At 45.4% G+C, this 17,542-nt stretch overlaps 3 protein-coding genes, 1 long non-coding RNA gene and 1 other non-coding gene across 7 annotated transcripts; 3 read left to right on the top strand and 2 right to left on the bottom strand.

Annotated features, from left to right (window-relative positions):
- Positions 1-421: 421 nt before the first annotated feature.
- Positions 422-2,741, bottom strand: LOC124073875. The gene is made up of 2 exons (XR_006845735.1): positions 2,388-2,741; positions 422-1,755 (listed from the first exon to the last, which is right to left on the bottom strand). It is a non-coding gene; the product is annotated as an uncharacterized LOC124073875 (long non-coding RNA).
- A 283-nt stretch (positions 2,742-3,024) lies between these two features.
- Positions 3,025-3,096, top strand: trnat-cgu. Its single transcript has one exon. It is a non-coding gene; the product is annotated as a tRNA-Thr (tRNA).
- Positions 3,097-4,962: 1,866 nt separating this feature from the next.
- LOC124073676 (pentraxin fusion protein-like) lies at positions 4,963-7,065 on the bottom strand. The gene is made up of 4 exons (XM_046416080.1): positions 6,705-7,065; positions 6,515-6,580; positions 6,154-6,361; positions 4,963-5,661 (listed from the first exon to the last, which is right to left on the bottom strand). The coding sequence occupies exons 2-4, from the start codon at positions 6,564-6,566 to the stop codon at positions 5,256-5,258; spliced, it is 666 nt and encodes a 221-aa protein (XP_046272036.1). The 5' UTR covers positions 6,567-6,580; positions 6,705-7,065; the 3' UTR covers positions 4,963-5,255.
- Positions 7,066-8,477: 1,412 nt separating this feature from the next.
- Positions 8,478-13,369, top strand: tsen54 (TSEN54 tRNA splicing endonuclease subunit). Of its 2 annotated transcripts, none has more exons than XM_046416076.1 (12): positions 8,478-8,571; positions 9,226-9,384; positions 9,873-9,936; positions 10,016-10,099; positions 10,182-10,280; positions 10,356-10,438; positions 10,548-10,655; positions 10,905-11,328; positions 11,420-11,555; positions 11,643-11,703; positions 12,679-12,792; positions 13,101-13,369. In XM_046416076.1, exons 1-12 carry the CDS (start codon positions 8,516-8,518, stop codon positions 13,249-13,251), a joined length of 1,539 nt encoding a protein of 512 aa, XP_046272032.1. In that variant the 5' UTR covers positions 8,478-8,515; the 3' UTR covers positions 13,252-13,369. The 2 variants fall into 2 exon arrangements, with proteins under 2 accessions (XP_046272032.1, XP_046272033.1); XM_046416077.1 differs by having other exon boundaries at positions 8,479-8,571; positions 10,356-10,408.
- Positions 13,370-13,503: 134 nt separating this feature from the next.
- On the top strand, positions 13,504-17,532 carry LOC124073675 (5-hydroxytryptamine receptor 3A-like). 2 transcript variants are annotated; one of them, XM_046416079.1, is made up of 9 exons: positions 13,504-14,318; positions 14,410-14,576; positions 14,789-14,833; positions 14,920-15,029; positions 15,303-15,475; positions 15,570-15,730; positions 15,815-16,025; positions 16,113-16,268; positions 16,801-17,532. In XM_046416079.1, the coding sequence occupies exons 1-9, from the start codon at positions 14,279-14,281 to the stop codon at positions 17,082-17,084; spliced, it is 1,347 nt and encodes a 448-aa protein (XP_046272035.1). In that variant the 5' UTR covers positions 13,504-14,278; the 3' UTR covers positions 17,085-17,532. The 2 variants fall into 2 exon arrangements, with proteins under 2 accessions (XP_046272035.1, XP_046272034.1); XM_046416078.1 differs by having other exon boundaries at positions 14,407-14,576.
- Positions 17,533-17,542: the final 10 nt, after the last annotated feature.

The following is a 17,542-nucleotide window of genomic DNA, read 5'->3' as shown; positions in this document are numbered from 1 at the left end:
GTATTGCATACGCCTGACTAAACCACTGACCCCAAAACATAACGAGGACCAAAGTAGTTTATAAGGACCTTCAGTATTTACACACTGGTCATGTATTTCCACTGTCACTCAGCTGCAACCGTAACATAAACTGTCAGTCCATCAGTAGTAGTCAGCTTAAGTGCTACGTGATGTATTATGTCATGTATATGTATTTTTAGTTACTTTTTACCCTCCTTATACCCATTTAATCATACTTTTATCAGTAAAATATTGATTACTGAATACATTCTCCCCATTGTGGATGATCTATTTAATGCATTAATCAATCCAATTCAGTTTCCTTACATGGCACCAATTCACAACAAAAGTTATCTCATCAGCCTTTCCAGTTAGAGCAGGTCTAATCGTAACTTTAAAACATAAAGACACAAAGAACAGCTTGGACTCAAGATATGATTTATTTTTCAAACATATTCCCTTTAACAGCAGCCATGGTAGTGGTTTGTCAGTAACACGCAGTAGTGCATTCAGGACTCTGATGGTGAACCCCACAGAGTAAGCAGGTACAGTAGTGACAGTAACCAATGAAATTAATTAAATCGTTAGACAGTACGATCAACTTCATGAAACAGACTGGAAACAATGTTGGTAAAAATGTAAACTCGGACAAATTAAACACACACACACACACAAAGCATGTCAGATTACATTAAATAAATAGAATAACCTCCACCTCCAATCCCTTCTTCTCAGCATGAATAAATCACACACAGGATGAATTCATTTCCCAGTGTTCAAACTTGTCAGCAGTGTTATTCTGTCACCTGGAACCAGGATCATTACAGACCACAGCAGGCAAAGGCATATGTACACTTTTTAAATCACTGCTGGTTTTAATCTTTAGGGTAGCAATGCAACAAGACCATCATCACCACCATTAAACCGACTCTGAAAGTTAGAACCAGTGACTGAATATAAAGACGGACAACATTAGGACGCCAAACCGTTGGTTCTCCCCCATGACACGATTTTACCTAATTTACCTGTGAAACGTTCTCAGGCCAGATGTAAAAACAACATTAACTTGTAAACGTGAGAAAAACGTTAACCTTGAGGTTATTACAGCTTTTCAGAGAAATTTGGCGTCACTAACTGAACATCTCCGTCCCTCGTGGCACACTGGGAAAATGTTTCAATCAGTGGATATTAACTCAGAGGGCTTTTCTAGACGGTCAGGATTGGCATACAATGCAAAGTTGTCATGAGAAGCTTTATAATTTTGTATTATTATGACTCAGGCCAGTTTAACATCCAAAACACAAAGACAGGCAGACAGATGAGTTTTCAGAGACCACATGTCGCTGGAGTCCTCATGCAGCTTTGCTGCTCAGTTTCCCATCTGGGACGTCCTGATTGTTGTGTGAGCACATAATCCAGCCAGCATCAGGATGGAAACTAGCCGTGGTAACATGAGTTATCATGTGACAAAAACAACATGGAGTGGGATCGCGGCTGATGGGGTTTCAGTGTTTTCTCCACAGTATGTACGTCATGAGCAGGATGAGGCCTGCTGACAGGGCTGCGATCACAAACTGGTGGATCGAGAGCACATTTTCCAGCGTGTGGATCCTCTCCTCCATGGCACTGGTGTGAAAGTAGTCATAGATGCCGGCCCCGATGCTCCACAGCGCCCACACGGCGTCCACCACCAGCGGCATGGCGAAGCGGACAGGGAGGCTCAGCTGCAGCAGACCAGACAGCCTCCGTCAAAGACTGGAACAAGAACACAACATTTCATTCAGGTGCTGAGCAACAATAGATTTTTAACCTTTAGAAACTCTGAGAGAACCACAGAGTTCTGCCTCCATATGCTTCTGCTGCTGTCATGCTTTGTTCACCTGCAGTGGGATGGGGTTTTTCACCAAATCTATAAGATAACATACACTTTTAGATTAATTTATTTCCAGAAAACAAGGAGAAGGCCAATATACACGAAATCACGTGTTTAACAACCGCGTTGATGTAAAAATAGAATGACGTGTGATCTTTGACAACAGGTGTTGTCACTTTTTAACTGGAAGTTGATTTAAGTCATTAATGTAAACAACAAAATGTTTGTAAAACGATAACGGCTGATCAATATACCGGTATCAATGTGGAATTGTGGCCCTACAGTAGCCAACGAGTGTTACTATCGAAATCTTCCAATACAAGGCTCTATAATAAAGTTTCAACTTTACATTGTGATGCTATCCGATATGCCGAATTCAAAAATGGCTCACATTGATATGTATGGAGTTGGTAAAGTATCGATAAGATCCTGTGCTAGCAAGCTAATACCTCATCTAATATACATTTCCTCTTCCCACGCAAGCATTAATCTCTGAAGAAGTCACTTTACTTACAGCATGAGCTACTTCTCAAATCCGCCAAGGACACACAGTCTTCCGCATACAACTTTCACATCATTGCGTGACATCTGTAGCTAATGGTACCATATTTCAAGGAAGAGTTCCCATATTTAGCCGCCTGAGCTACTTCCGGGTGTGTTCTCGATCAAGATTCCCCCCAGTTGTGTGGCGATAAAGGCACACCGGCTTCTTTTTGACAAATTTACATATTTTATGACCCACACAACGTACGTTATAAAACACCACATTAGCCGTTTTATTATCATTTACGCTGTCTTCAGAAACATCCGTGCGGGCGCACACGAAGTTGAACTTAAATATGGCGAACGTAGATTTTGGAGATAAATAACCATCACCACGGTTTACTGAATCTTGCTTATTGTTGTATTGAGTTTTGCGGAATTCAAGCTGCTCAGGGGGAATCAAGAAAGTGAAAAGGTTTGTCTGTGAGCCTCTAGGAAAGTTCAAATATTATATATTTTGGCTGGAGCCTGGAATACAGTCCCCTTCCGGTCGGCGAGCCTATGGAACTATGTAACTTAATATATTCCAGTTATCTGTCACACATATAGCAACAAATAATACGATTGCTCTCTCCAAATGACCACCCTGAGCCCCATTTACACTGCCAGGCGCGGTGGCCAAGTGGTAAGGCGTCGGTCTCGTAAACCGAAGATCGCGGGTTCGAACCCCGTCCGTGCCTGCTAACTGTGAAGTCGTCCTCGTACCCTTTTTGTGTACTTTGTGTTTGTATCAGAGCGACCAATTAGTATGTAGTGTAAGTATGTGCACACGATATGAATGAATGTGCATTCCATATGTCACAGTCTCATGTCGCAATCATATAGTTCACCTGTTTGTTAAATAAGGCTACAACACAGCCAGCTGCCGTATCCAGAAGCTCTCTGATGATACATCCATCCTTGGACGAGCGTTAGAGGGGAATGACCTGGAATGTAGGAAGATGATTAAGGACTTTGTCGACTGGTGTGAATCTTCACATCAATGCCACCACGATAACGGAGACAGTGATTGACTGGGGCAGTCGTGGATCAGCGGTTAGGGTGTCGGACCCGTAACCGGTGGATCGCTGGTTCGATTCCCCGTCCCGGTGTCCATGGCTGAGGTACCCTTGAGCAAGGAACCTAACCCCCACTGCTCCCCGGGCGCTGCACGCGGTCGCCCACTGCCCCGGGTTTGCTGTGTGTGTGCACGTCACTTGGGTGGGTTAAATGCAGAGAACAAATTTCGTTGGAGTGAGTTCCCTCCAATGACAAGATATGTCACTTTCCTTTCCTTTCCTTTCCTTTCCACAGGAAGGCCCCACAGACCCCACCAGTGAACATCCAGGGACACAACACTGAGATAGTGGGAGCGTACAGGTAGCTGGGTGTTCACATTAACAACAAACTAGACTGGTCAGACAACACTAGTGTCCTGTACAAGAAGGTACAAAGTTGCCTACACCTGCTGAGAAGACTGAGGTCCTTTGGAGTTTGGAGGACACCACTAAGGACCTTCAACGACACTGCGGTTGCATCAGTAGCCTTCTACGCAGTGGGCTGCTGGAGGGGAGGCATCACTGAGAGGGATAAACAAAAGGCTGAACAAGCCGATAAGGAGGCCGAGCTGTGTCCTGGGTGGTCCTCTGGACTTGGGAGGTGGTGGGTGAGAGGAAGATGCTGGCCAAGCCGTCAGACATCCTGGGCAACCTCTTCCTCTGTATGTGGGGACCCTAAGTAGCTCCTTCAGTTACAGACTGCTGCACCCTCAGTGTAGGAAGGAACCTACTGAAGGTCCTTTGACCCGACGGCAGTCAGAGTCCACAACAGCAGTTTATCCTAAAGCTGCTGCTGTGACTCCTGCTCTGTGGCAGGACCACCTAAATCCTCAGGTCCCCACCAATAAACCACCATTTTTACTTACTCAGAAGCTGTGCAATACCTCAGTAGTATATGTGTATAAATCCTCTCTATGCAGCTGTATGTTTGTTGTAACCTTGAATTTCTTTATTTTATTTTATTTTAGTTTTTTATTATTATTATTATTGTTTTGGATAAGATTTTAAATCTTTTTTTTATATCGTTTCTGTATTTGTAGCACTGTCTTGTCCTGCTGGCTGCTGTAATGACCAAATTTCCCCTTGGCGATCAATAAAGTCTTATCTCATCTTTTTCACATTTTCCAATTATCCGATTATCAGTGTTTTCTGATTGTTGTCAAAGTATATTCATTTAAAAAAGTGCCTCTTTGGCTGTGATGCAGTCTCCATTCAGTCTGTAGTCAGTGTCAAACAGAGTGGACTAAAAATGTACAATATTTGACCCCAAAATGTGTTGGAGAGGAAGTATGAAGCAGCAGAAAATGAAAATACTCGAGTACAAGCACCTCAAAACTGAACTTAAGCGCAGTAGTTAAGTAAATTTTACATAGTTAGCCTACATACCATCGATGATTATTCTGAACTTTGACGCTAAAATGTACATTTTTACTGTTTTACTGAACTTATGGGGTGTCAGTCCTAAATATCAGTTATTAGTTATCGTTGATTGCTGATGACTGATATCAGCCCTGATTCAAGGATTCAGACATTTTATTTCAGGAGTGTGAACTGTAAGTATTTTCTGTTTCGGTTTTTTGAATAAGGTGATCACAAAGCAGCTAATTCACCACCTGACTGGTAGTCCGGTGTCTTCGTCTCCATCATGCAGCTTCAGTGTGACCTCGTCATCAAACACACTCACGACACACACTTCCAGCATGAGGTTTTATTAGAGTGAGAAGAATCACAGTGTGACACCGACAGCATTAATGACCTGCGTACTGTGCGTCTTACAGGTGAGACGCGACCTTCTCACATCATTACAGCTCACGGTTCACAACGTGCACGTTCCCGTTAATCTTAAGCTGTGTGGTCTCCCAGTCGAAGACGTTTCCTCTCGGCACTCTCTTCCCTGAGAACAAGTTTTGGATGTTGCTGTCTGAGAGGACGGAGTCCCACATGTTCACGTCATAGATCTCTCCAACAAAACTCTGTTTGGCATCAAAATCACCCAGGTAGTTATCCGGGTCTTGTCCGAGGAGAACCTTTCCTCCGGGACGGATGGTGTGACCTGTCCTGTAGATTTTGGTCAAGCTTTTCTTCCCGTCCATGAAGAGCGTAGCAGCACCTGAACCAGAATCCCAGGTGAAGCACAGGTGGGTCTGCAGGGCTCCAAGCTCAGGGACTTGGAAGATGACTCCGTCTCCACTCAGGTAGAAGGACAACCTGAACGCACAGACAAATACATCAACGGTAGACAGAGGACAAAGGACAAAGGAAGTATGGAGCCTCAGCACACATTTATAGTACTTTTCTTCAGCTCAGTACTGGTAGAACTTTGTGTTGTAGTAGTAGTAGTATTGTTAGTAAAAGTAGCCTGCTGAGTTGTCGTATCAGCACTTGTAGTAGTATTCTTTACAGTAGCTGTAGTAGATCTTGTCAACTGTAGTAGGATTTCAAGGGTTTGTTGTGTGGTGTTGTAGTAGGCCAATAGTAGTATTGTAGTATCTGTAGTAGTAGCATTACTGTGAGTAGAATATAGAATAGTGTTGTGCAGTATTAGAAGTGGAAGTAGAATTAGCCATTGGTAGTTGGAGGCAGCTTTTGGTATCAGTCATAGTAGTATTATATTCTAGTACTAATAGTAGTATCAGTGATGTCACAAGATCTGATCCTAAACCCCTCAGATGGTCTTGAATCCAGAACATCAGCGTGTACCTGCCGTCCAACTCACGCCACACGTTCAGCTCGTCGTAGTCGCCCGTCCGATACGCAAACAGGATGACCTCCCGCTCGCCACGCAGCTCTGTGGCCAACCGCATGCACAGAGTGAAGGCCCGGAGGCTCAGGGGCTTCTGAGGAACCATCTCAACATAGCTGGTACTGGTCTCAGCAGGGAACACCAGGCTCTTGATGGTGACGCTGCCTGCATGAGAGACAAGAACCGCAGGTCTTAGCAGGTACAGGACAAAGAACAAACCTCAGTATGGCTTTCTGGGCCCTAAATATAACATCAAACGTCTTACAACATAAAAATGCTCTTAAAATTAAAAAAGCTCTGCAAAGGAAAACGCGTTACCAGCCAGCACCGCCGAGGCGGCGACGAGGAGAAGGACGGCCGAAAGTTGCATTCTGTCCGAGCAAGCTGCAGAAAATGACAACATTTATATCACACATTTCCATGCATCGTGGAGTATTGAGTTTAATGCAGCGTCAGTAGTTTGTATGTGTAGGAAGCTCTGTAAAGACACATGAGGGCTGGTACTCACTGTGCTGCAGAAGTCCTGCTTCAGACGGGCTGAAGTCGGAGGTTTTTATGTTGTGATTCTCCCAACCCCACCTTCATTGGAACACAGTTAATCTTTACTTGTCCTTGTGTAATGTTTGGAAATAAAGATTCTGTTTAAACAAGTCAAGTCAATGTCCAGTGCTGACAAAATGAGCTGACCGCAGGGATAGACGACAGGGTGAAGTCCAGGTGTTGCAGCTCAGTCGAGGTTGAGGACAGCAAACTTCAGGTAACACCAGTTAATGTGTAGTCTCTCAAAGAACCTCATACACCAGTCATCACAGGTTCAAAGCCCGTCCGTGGCCTTTTCATGCACCTTCACCGGGCAGAATCCCCTCTGTGTGGACGTTGGCCACTTGGGGCTGCAGAAAGTGGTCCACAGCAGCCGTAGAGTCATCATCATCATCATCATCAACATGGCAACCACTGAGCTTCCTTCTTTGTCTTGGGGTACGGGTGGTAGTCTGGGGGTGCCCACATGTCCTCATGGGCCTCCCTGGAGGCAACACTTTTGAGGACGAGGTGGCAGAAACCTGTGCAAAGGCCGACGTCCGCTTTCTTAGCCCTGCTGACAGGCAGTTTTCAGTTTGCAGAAACAGAAATGACGTGAAAGTCATTCCTGTCAAACTTCTTACGTAATCACTCAAAGAGAGCTCATGTAATCAGAGTAGTTCTTTAACTACACTTTGCAGTGGCTCACTATTGCTGACGCTGCAAACCAGATTGGGACATAAAAAGAAAGGAATGCTTTTTTAAGTTTTTGGTTTTCCCTTTTCGGCCTGAAAGACCTCGTGAATGTGTGTCCAGGTATCTGCCGCCACACACTGACCTCTGTGCAGCACATGTGCAGACACAATGATTATGATGTTACCGGTAAACCTCAGCGAAGCCTGACCTTCAGTGCACTTTGACGGGAAGAGCGGAGTGTTCATGTTTGAATGTTTGACCTGTGAACAAATGGACACTTTTTCAGTAATCTCAACTTTTTGTTGACTTAGGACTTATTGTTTGTATTTATTTTATTATAATTCAGTATCACATGTACATCACAGGTTACGGGCCAAACTAAGAATTTCCCTTCAGGGATAAATAAAGGAATTCTGATTCTGATCAATTTGATCTTTTTTTTCATTGTAGTTTTAACTACCTTTAGCTTTCGTTATCCAATCTAGAGTCCTCTCTGGGGTTGCTTTGCTGTCATTCAACTCCTTCCAGTGTAAAGTGGTTGGTGGCTTACAGAGCTCCTCGTGGAGTCAGCTGAGGGCACTAAAATAGTCATGTGTAAGTTTGTACTCTCAATTTACAAATAAAATTTATCCATTTTTGTTTTTGTTCCTATTATTTCATTTTCTTGGTCAGAAAAATTGCAATGTCTGTAAGAAAGAAGAATTTTTCCATGGGGATCAATAAATAAATAAAGGAATTCTGATTCTGATTTGTATCAGAATAATTAATTCAGATCAGAATTCCTTTATTTATCCCGGAGGGAAAATTCAGTTTATTTATTTATGTTCGGTTCAATTTATTTAAAAATAATTACACATAATAAGTCAGATAATTCTGGTGAATTATAGTAGTAATTCTAAACATAATGTAATGGTTGAATTATGGTTATTTCATTTAAAAATAAATGTGCATGCAGTTAACTGAACAGAAATTTCTCACTCACAGGACAAAAATCCTCCCTGTTTAGCTCCCCCTGCTGGTTATATTTGTAACTACTGTTAATTACTGAAAAGGGCGGGCACTAGGACCCAGAGGAGAAGAGAACTGCGGCGCGCACCTGGAAACATGGCGGACCAAAACAAGACAGGCGCAGACGGAACGTTTTTTAGTGAGATTTTAAGGTGCGTATTTGCTTTTAATGGCAGTTATGAGTGAATTAATCGAAGGGGAGCCATAAGGTTTACATCTTCTATGGCTCAGTGGCTGCTTGTCACGTATTTTCTGTTGTCGGAGCTCCTAAACCTGCTCGCATGGCGGGATGGCTCATTAAACTGCTGGCAAAGTTTTGTGGTAACGCTCAGGGGGAAACATCAGTTAACGTTTTTAAAAGCGCATAAGCTGACCATACAGTCAGTATTGATCTTCTATACTGAATGTTTTAGGGCCAGCGAGCTGAGCGTCTGCTCACTGGGGCTTCAGACTTGAATTACATGGATGTTTAATGTTGATAAAAAAAAATGTTGAGTCGCACGTCTCATGTACATACATTTATATCTTGTTTTTCTTTTTTAAATACTTTATTTATTTATTTTATTTTGTATTTTGTATGGTGAACAGGAGAGAGAAAAATCCGGAGTCAAATTCCTTGTATGGTCCGACGTCCTTTGCAAATAAAGCTGATTCTGGTTCTGATTCTGATGTTGGTTCTCGTCCTGTCAGGATGACCACCGCTTCGCCAACTCGGAGTTCAAAATGTTATCAAGTCTCACGTCTGTCCAGCGATAAAAGCATCAAACACCTGAAGCCGGACGTTGTTTTCTCTCTTTAAATTTCAGTCCGTCTGAGCTGTTTGCAGCCCGGTCCAGGAGTCACAAGATCCCAGTGAGAGGACAGAAGGATTTCTTCCCCAGCGACTCAGACGAGCAAAGACGGCGGCTTGAGCGAAGTCTGGACGAGCACTGGAGTCTGGTCGCAGAGGAGAGGGTGGAGAGGCTGTGAGTAGGCGTAGCATCCGTCCGTCCACCCACCCCTCCTCACGTACAACCCCTGATGAAATGATCCAACCTTTTCACTCTGCACGTCACTCTTTCGTGATGAGTTCAAGGATTAGGAATAAGATGAACTCTGTTGATCCCACAGTGGGGAAATTCACTTGTGGCAGCTCACAAGAACAGAAAAAGAGTGCAAAAAGTATGCAAAAACACTTGATAAAAAATATAGACTACAAAGCAAACATTCCTGTTGTGAAAATGAACATGAACCATTCGTACGTTCCTGCAGCGTGTGCAGGTGGCGGATCTCCGTCAAAGGTATTGATGTAACAATACAACATCCACAGATGCTAACATCACTGAGAGTTCAGTGACTTTTCAAAAAGGTGTCGAGTATTCGGTTTATTAAGCCGGATTGTTTCGTTCTTCGAGGTGAACCGTGACGTTAGTGGGATAAAATGATCAGATAAAATGTTTTTGTTTTCCTGCAGAGGAAACCTGGTGAAGGCCAAATGGATTCCAACCGAGCAGATTGTGGAGCTTCGGTCTCCGGCTGTGAGTCCCGTATCACTGAGTGAAAGTGCACACACACTTCCTGTGATGAGCTTGTGTTCAGGGTGTTGTTTTTCCACAGGGAAAGTTTTGGCAGACGATGGGCTTTTCTGCCAACGGCAAGCAGTATCTCCTCCCTGAAGAAGCTCTGTACCTGATGGAGTGTGTGAGTGGCACAGCGTTCTTCGTGTCGTGATGCTTTCACAGCCCTGACCTGTACAATACTGATCGATGTCATCTGCCAACAGGGCAGCCTGCAGGTGTTTCACCGCGACCTGCCGCTGTCCATCCAGGACGCCTACGAGAACTTCCTGTCCTCGAGCACAGTGAGCCTTCAGCAGTATCAGGTACAAGTCAGACGGCCACATATGGCGGAGGACTGTGCTGCTGAACTGGTCTAACCTCTCTGTTTCACCACAAAGGTGTTCGGGCATTTGAAGAGGCTTGGCTACGTGGTGCACAGATATGATCCCAGGTCAGACGGAGTCAGAAAAGATAACAGGAAGTCAGTTTGTTGTGTCAGTTTGGAGAACTTGGATCTTTAGTGACTCTGTGTTTTAGATTACATGGAAGTTCAGGACTCAGCAGTGTAACGTGTGTTTGTCTTCTCACAGTTCAGAGCCTTCGTCCTACGCGAGGCAGCTGAACCTGCCTCAGTCACATGACCGAGCGGGCAGACAGCTGAAGAGGAAGCGAAGCGCCAGCCCCGCCACAGCATCCAGGTAAACAGAAGTCCCATCCAAAGTCCAAATTCTGACTTTATTCTTCAGCTGCAGCTCAATAACGAAATCAAGGAAGTGGGACTATTTTTTCATCACAGAACAAGCTGTTGGTTACTTTTTGTTTAAACAATTAAAAGGGAACTCGATTCCTCAGAGCCCAAGTTGACGTCAGCAAACATCAGTCCAAAGATATTTCACTGGCAGTGATGACTGAAGTGAGATTTTTGTGAGTGTCGGTTCTTTCTGTAGTCAAACAGAAGATCCGGAAGTGTCCACAGCTGACCGAATGGAGGAGGATGAGGAGGATAAAAACCATCCCGAGTCCCACCTGGCGTCGTCTCCAGCTGCGAGTTCAGGAGATGAGGGCGGCGGCAGGACCTGGTGGAGGACAGACGTTCCCGGGGTCGGACCGGATCACCGGCCCGCCTCCAGCTGTTCGGGCTGGCGCTTCGGCTCCATCCCTTTCCCTGACCTGGGCTCCAGGGACAGCCTGTCCAGCTGCCTGCTCCCTCCAGACCCCTCCCTGCTGCCGGGGTCTCTGGCTGTGGGAGTCTGTGACGTCGACACCTGGAAGCAGAGGATAAACCTGCGGAAGGTGAAGATGTCTTCAAAGGAGCAGAGGAGGGAGGAGGACGAGAACAGGCGCCGGCGGGACATCAACAGGGACAGAGAGGTTTGTAGCACAACATGAAAACTGAAAAGTCCACGTTATCGTACGTATTATCTGGGAAAGCAGTATTTTCATAAATTATTTTCCTTTGGAGGTTCGGCAGTGCAGAAACTGGGCCGAGTATCGGGAGCTCCTGGCGAGGCGGGAGGGGAAACGTAAAGGCCGTCCAGCACACCTGTGGAACAGGGAAGTGACTCCTTTGCATGACCCGAGACAAGCGATCCCCACCGGTGAGATCACACAGACCACAAAGCACATTCAGAATGAATTACATCTGCATCTGATTCAGGTCAGTGAGGTTTGTGTGTTCATTCCAGAGGAGCTGTTGGATAAAATCAGCGTGATTAAATCCACAAATCTGCTGGAGGGGGCATCCAGGTATCACTTGTTTCTACTTCCTGTTATTCCACTGAGAATTTTGAAAATGTTTTATGTGAAGCCACTTCGGTCAGGAGAGACTGAAAACTCGTGACAGTGAAATACTCATCCAAAGTCTTGAATGTTAACATTTTAACATTCTGTACGCTTGACTTCAGACTCCTTTGGTTGAAATGAGATTCACAAAACAAACCTGATGGCCCTCAGGGCTTCCGTACGTCCGACCGTGATGCTGGAGTGTCGGTGCATCGCGTGCGCTCAGGGCTCAACAGGAAGCTGAATGTAGATGAAAGAGTTTAACGGAGCTGATGACGGAGGCTCAGAGCTGCACATGCTCAGTAGCAGGAGTTCAGTTGGGTGGTGTAGAGAGGATGTGGGTGAAGCTCCACAAGTCTGAGAGAAAAGTGGATGCGATTAAACACGACAGTCAGTTTTTTGGTCAAATTATTTCCTTGATTCATCAGTTTAAATCCTACCTGAGTGAGCGAGTTATCCAGCAGTACTGACAGAATGGATAATTCATGTAGTTAGCAGACGATTGTTGGCCTTATCGTCCCTCCACGTCCTTCTCTGACTGGTGTGACGGGGAGGAAGGTGTTAGACTCATTGCTGTGTGGTGTTAAAAAGGGCCTGAAGTGAATTTGGTGCCCGCTCACTGAATGAGCTGCTGTCTTACAGTAAGGCCTGAGTGGCAGGAGGCACCTTATGACCCGCTGGCTGCACCTTATAAACATGCAGTCATCATTAGCATCAACATGTGACCTCATGCAGCTGCTCGTGTCATCCGTGTCAAAGAAAATAAATCAGTTTGTATGAGCTCGGTGACAATTTATGATCTTTAATTTACAAACCCATAAAGACTCTGACACAAAGCGGCGGGATGCTGCGCCTGTGCTGTTTGTCAGCGCTCGCTGCCGCTTTGTGCTGGACGCAGAGTCCGTCATTCAGACAACACGGTGTGCTTTGTCTCTTCAGCATAAAAGGATCGGACGAGTGGAGGATTTGTTTCAATGTTTACCAGCCCGACACGGTGGCTGACTTCAAGAAGAGCAGCCCGGGGAAACCTTACTCCCGCATGTGTGTGTGCAGGTAAGCAAGCACTCACGGCGGCCATGTTTGTTCAGCATCGACTTACATAAAACATCAGACACCTGACCCTGACTTTCAGGGATTTGGATAAAGCTGCAGTTGACTGACTGACTGACTTGTTGATTATTTAAACATAACATTGATTTACATGTAGGCACAACCCGGTGTGACGTCTTCAGATGTTGTTTTGTCTGAGCGGCTCTTCACAGGCATGAAACGTTAAATGTGAAATGACCAGAATAGGAAGTGTTGACCTGGAAACAGCAGCTTGTTCATTAATCGCTGCCTCCCTTCCTCTTCTGTCTCAGCTTCGACGGCCCCGTCCCAGACCTGCGAGCTGTCAAGCTGCTGGCCTTCCAGAGCGGAGACGTCCCGGTGGTCTTTGCTGCGGTGGACCACGGAGACGTCTCCTTCTACACCTTCAGAGACTTCCGGCTGCCCACCGACGTGCACCCCTGAGAGCCTCGCTGTGCCAGCACAGCACTTTTAAACCAATCTGCACCTGTTGGCTTCACTGGACTTAACAAAAATAAAGAAAATATGACAATTCCTGATGTTTACAGGTGGAAAAAAGGTTCTTTTGTGTGTCTGGCTGGTGATTTACAAAGAGAGAGGAGTTGAGGTGATCTGAGGGTAAGCTGGAGGTTTGCATCAAAAACACAGCAGCAGTGATGATAAACTGGATTACTGGTCTCCAGGCTTCTCTGACAGATTGACAATCTGAATCTATTTCATTTAATTACAAATAACTTCAAAGGAACAAAAATCATGAGACAACAAGTGTGATGTCACTGGCATCCATTTTTTCTGTACTGTTTGTCACAGATCAAAAGGTTTGTGGCCCGTAGCTTTAAGGTTGGAGGGAATTTCTCCTCCATGGAAGCAGAGTCGTCTCACTAAAAGACAACAAAAGCTGTCAGGGTTTTCTGGACTGACGCGTGCTTCTTGTGGATCTGGTCCAGACCCTCAGTGAGGAAACTGAAACGACTCGAGAGAGCTTCTGTGTTTGGAAAGCGTGAAGAGTTTCTCATGCAAACTCCCACTGCATCTGCAACATTAGAATTAGAATGATTAATGTGGAGCTTCCCTCATCACCTTCACCAGCTGCTGCGCTGGTTAGGTAAGGAGGCTTTGAGTCGATTGTGGATTCTTTTGAACTTGTTCGTCTGAATTGAGATTTTTGTGTGCAGGTCATTCTGTCCATTGTCCAATGAAAAGCCCAGCACACCTGTGGAGCCACGTGCCTGGTTTGTCTTGGCCACAGGTGTGCTGAGGGTGGAGGACACCTGGAAATGTCCTTCCTGTGTTGACTTTTCAGCTTCAGCTGCATTGAACAATAGAAATGTTTGTCTGGTGTGTGTCGTGTTCCTTTCCGGCTGACCACAGAGCAGTGCTTTCAATCAGACCTATTGATGGCTCTGCCTCACGGCTTGCGTAGCTGCGCAGTTTAAAAGCGTTTGCTCAGTGGAGATGAAGGCGAGCAGCCATGTCAGCTCTGAGGGTTCTCGTCTTCCTGTCTTTGACCGGTGAGTAAATCAGACGCTGCTGTGTTTTCGGTTTGGATTAAATCTCAGCACGTCTGACAAACGTCGGTGCTTTGTGTCTGTTCTGCAGCAGCAGTCTGCACCAGCAGCCAGACCTCAGACTGCTCGTACCTGAGTCTTCTGAAACACCTGAGCCTGACGACAACCAATGAGGTTCTGCAGATCGTACGACCCGTGAAGAACTGGACCACCTCCACCCTCGTCCAGGTGGACATGCTGCTGTATGGTATTTTAAAAGTGGTGAGTGTGAACTGAGCCTTCCTGATTGTTTTCTAAAGAGTTAGCAACAAAAACAATAAAATATAGAAATATCAAACAGACCTCGTCTGGTCTGAAACTGTCTCACTGGGATGGCGGGAGTCTCAAAGGCTGGGAACCTGAGCAGGAACACGAAGCAGTAGGTTCTGCTGTGATGGCTGAACATTAACCGAAGTGCTGCTGACTGTCCACAGGATGAGAAGTCCCAGACGGTCACGAGTCACGTCTGGCTTTACATGGTAAGAAAACCACCGAGCGTCTCCGCACTCGTCCGCCTGCCTGTGAAACACGTTCAGAAACGCAGCTTTTTCCCTCCTTTTGTCAGAGTTGGAGAAATGAATTTCTGACTTGGAATTCATTGGAGTTTTGTGGGATTAAAACGCTGACCGTTCCGACATCAATGCTGTGGATCCCGGATGTCAGCCTTCAGGAGGAGTGGGTATTAATACTGTGATTATACTGGAACTGCAGTTCTTTCTGTCTCTGTCCTTTGTTTTTGTGAAAAGGTTGAACTGAGCTTAATAAACTGATCAGTCCTGCAAACTGTTTCCTGTAAACCGTGTCAATGTGGTCTAGTTGGAACCGGTTCCTGTCATGGCTTGTAATGCATTATGATAAACTGTGACTGTAGCACTATTCAGGGCTGAATTCAGACCAGTTTTTGATGATGATTGTGTGTCCTTATAAAATCCTTCTTCACCCTCTCAGCGCCTCTGATTCTGGCTCCATATATAAAGGTCCATTTGCCCAAGTCCATCAGAGCGGCTGGGTGGGGGCCACCTTCCGTCAGCGGCTGACCTCCACCTGCCAGCTGACACTCAAGCTGTTCCCCTTCGACCAACAAAAGTGTAACTTCACGTTTGGGTCCATGACTGCTGATGGTACACCAGATTAACCTCATGGTTTTAGCTCACAGAACGGCGTCAGAACTTTGTTCATGTACTGATTTAATACTTTTTGTTTCCATGTGCACAGCAAAAACCATAACCCTCAGAGCATTCAATAACGACTCGACTCTGACCACAATCTCTGAGCAGTTCATGATTACACAAGGAGAATGGGAGCTCAGAAATATGCAAGTTATCATGCATAATTACACCATAGGTGTTTCAACTCAGAGCAAACTCGTGTACATGGTAAGAAAGCATTGGTGACGAACTCTGGCGACAGTTTGTCCCAGTGTGTTTGTCTCTAATTAAATGGACTGTGTGTCTACTCAGGTCACGCTCGTCAGGAGGCCAATGCTCTACGTGATAAACCTGATCGTGCCCCTGTTCTACTTGCTGGTCCTGGACTTGGCCTCCTTCTTCGTCAGTGAGAGCAGAGGTGAAAAGCTGAACTTCAAAGTCACCATTCTGCTCTCCATCTCCGTCCTACTGCTGATTCTGAAGGACATGTTGCCGTCCACAGAGGACAGGCTGCCACTGATCGGTGAGTCGGTGCGCAGACCTCAGACCAGGTACCGAACGGCTTCGTCCCTAATGATCTCGCACTGAACTGTGACGTCTCTTATTCCAGCCAGCTACTGTGTTGCGATCTTTGCCCTCGTGGGCATCAGCGTCCTGGAGGCCATGCTGGTGATCTTCTTGACCGACCTGGATAGTTACTGTGGTAAGAGGGCTCCAAGATGTGACAGTGTCCTACTGGAGATCCAGGAAGCCGGCTATGACAAAGGTGAGATCTCCCATTTTTCTCTTATATTTGTAAGCACTTTAAAAAAAGAATAATAACAAATAATATCAACATCACTAACATTCAGTATCAGCATTGAAAACTTTAACAGACGCAGTAACTGTTTTGGACACTTGGGGGCAGCAGAAAGAAGCTGAGAACATAACACTAACATATCAAAACATTTTCAGCTTATTTCCATTTGTTTTATTTGTTTGTGTGCAGCTTTTACTCTCTTTTAGCTCTCTCTGTGTGTGTGTGTGTGTGTGTGTGTGTGGCTGTTTGGGGTTGAGCAGTCAGTGTAAAGCGGGTTTTTGGAGGTTTTCCTCAGCAAACAGTCGTCCGCTGCAGTCAAACTCAACACAATGAGAGCAGTTAGAGTGAACCAAAAGCGGCGTGTTTTTACTGTGTCATGTCATTGAAGCCAGGTGATTCACGTGCCGACGCAGGTCAGTGATCCGACCTACAGACGCTGACCACAGCCTGCTGGCCGCTCACTCATTCTGCTCACTTTTGTCCTCCCTGTCCCGCACAGAGCCTGCCGGAGCGGAGGAGACAGACCAGGTGACTCCAGAGAAACCTGTTCCGGATGGACCCGCGGGCCGCGACCTGCTCAAACAAATCCTGGGGGAAATGAAGGCAGCTCGGCAGGAAATAATAAGGCAACGCAAAGACAGGAGCGAGCCGGGACGCTACGCAAGAGTGGCCGAAGTCGTAGACCATGTGTTCTTTGTCCTCTACTTTATAACCACTGTGGTTTTTCTCACCTACATGTATATGGAGTGGATTCACAACTATGTTATACAGTATGCTGATTAGATGATGTGTGTATAATCTGCCGCTTCATGCTTTGAAATATGATGGGTTTTTAAATGGCTAAATGTCACGTGTCTGTTACGTGTCCGCATGTCTTTTTTAACCTCTAGTTGTCACCTGCATTTTCTGTAGAAATGTTGGCAAGTGCAGAATAGATCTCACCTGTCTTTTCAGACGTTAACCTACAGCCTTCACACAAAGCACATATTATGAAAACCACAATTTTGTGCTGCATGTTATGAAATAGTTGCAAAATAATAATTATATTATTATTATATTGTTGGGGGAGGTTAAAAATAAAATTGAATTGTGCTTATGTTGGTGGTTTTCTGTTTCTGCTGAAGATAAATGATGGAAAATGACACATGAGGAACTGTTTCTGTTTCCTCTTCAGGGGTTTGGTTTCTTTTTATTTCACGGACCTCTTCAGACACAACCTCTAAAAGGCACCGACAGTCTTC

The sequence above is a fragment of the Scatophagus argus genome, chromosome 16, assembly GCF_020382885.2.
Source record: "Scatophagus argus isolate fScaArg1 chromosome 16, fScaArg1.pri, whole genome shotgun sequence".
NCBI lineage: Eukaryota > Metazoa > Chordata > Actinopteri > Scatophagidae > Scatophagus > Scatophagus argus.
This window is presented reverse-complemented; position numbering and strand designations above follow the sequence as displayed.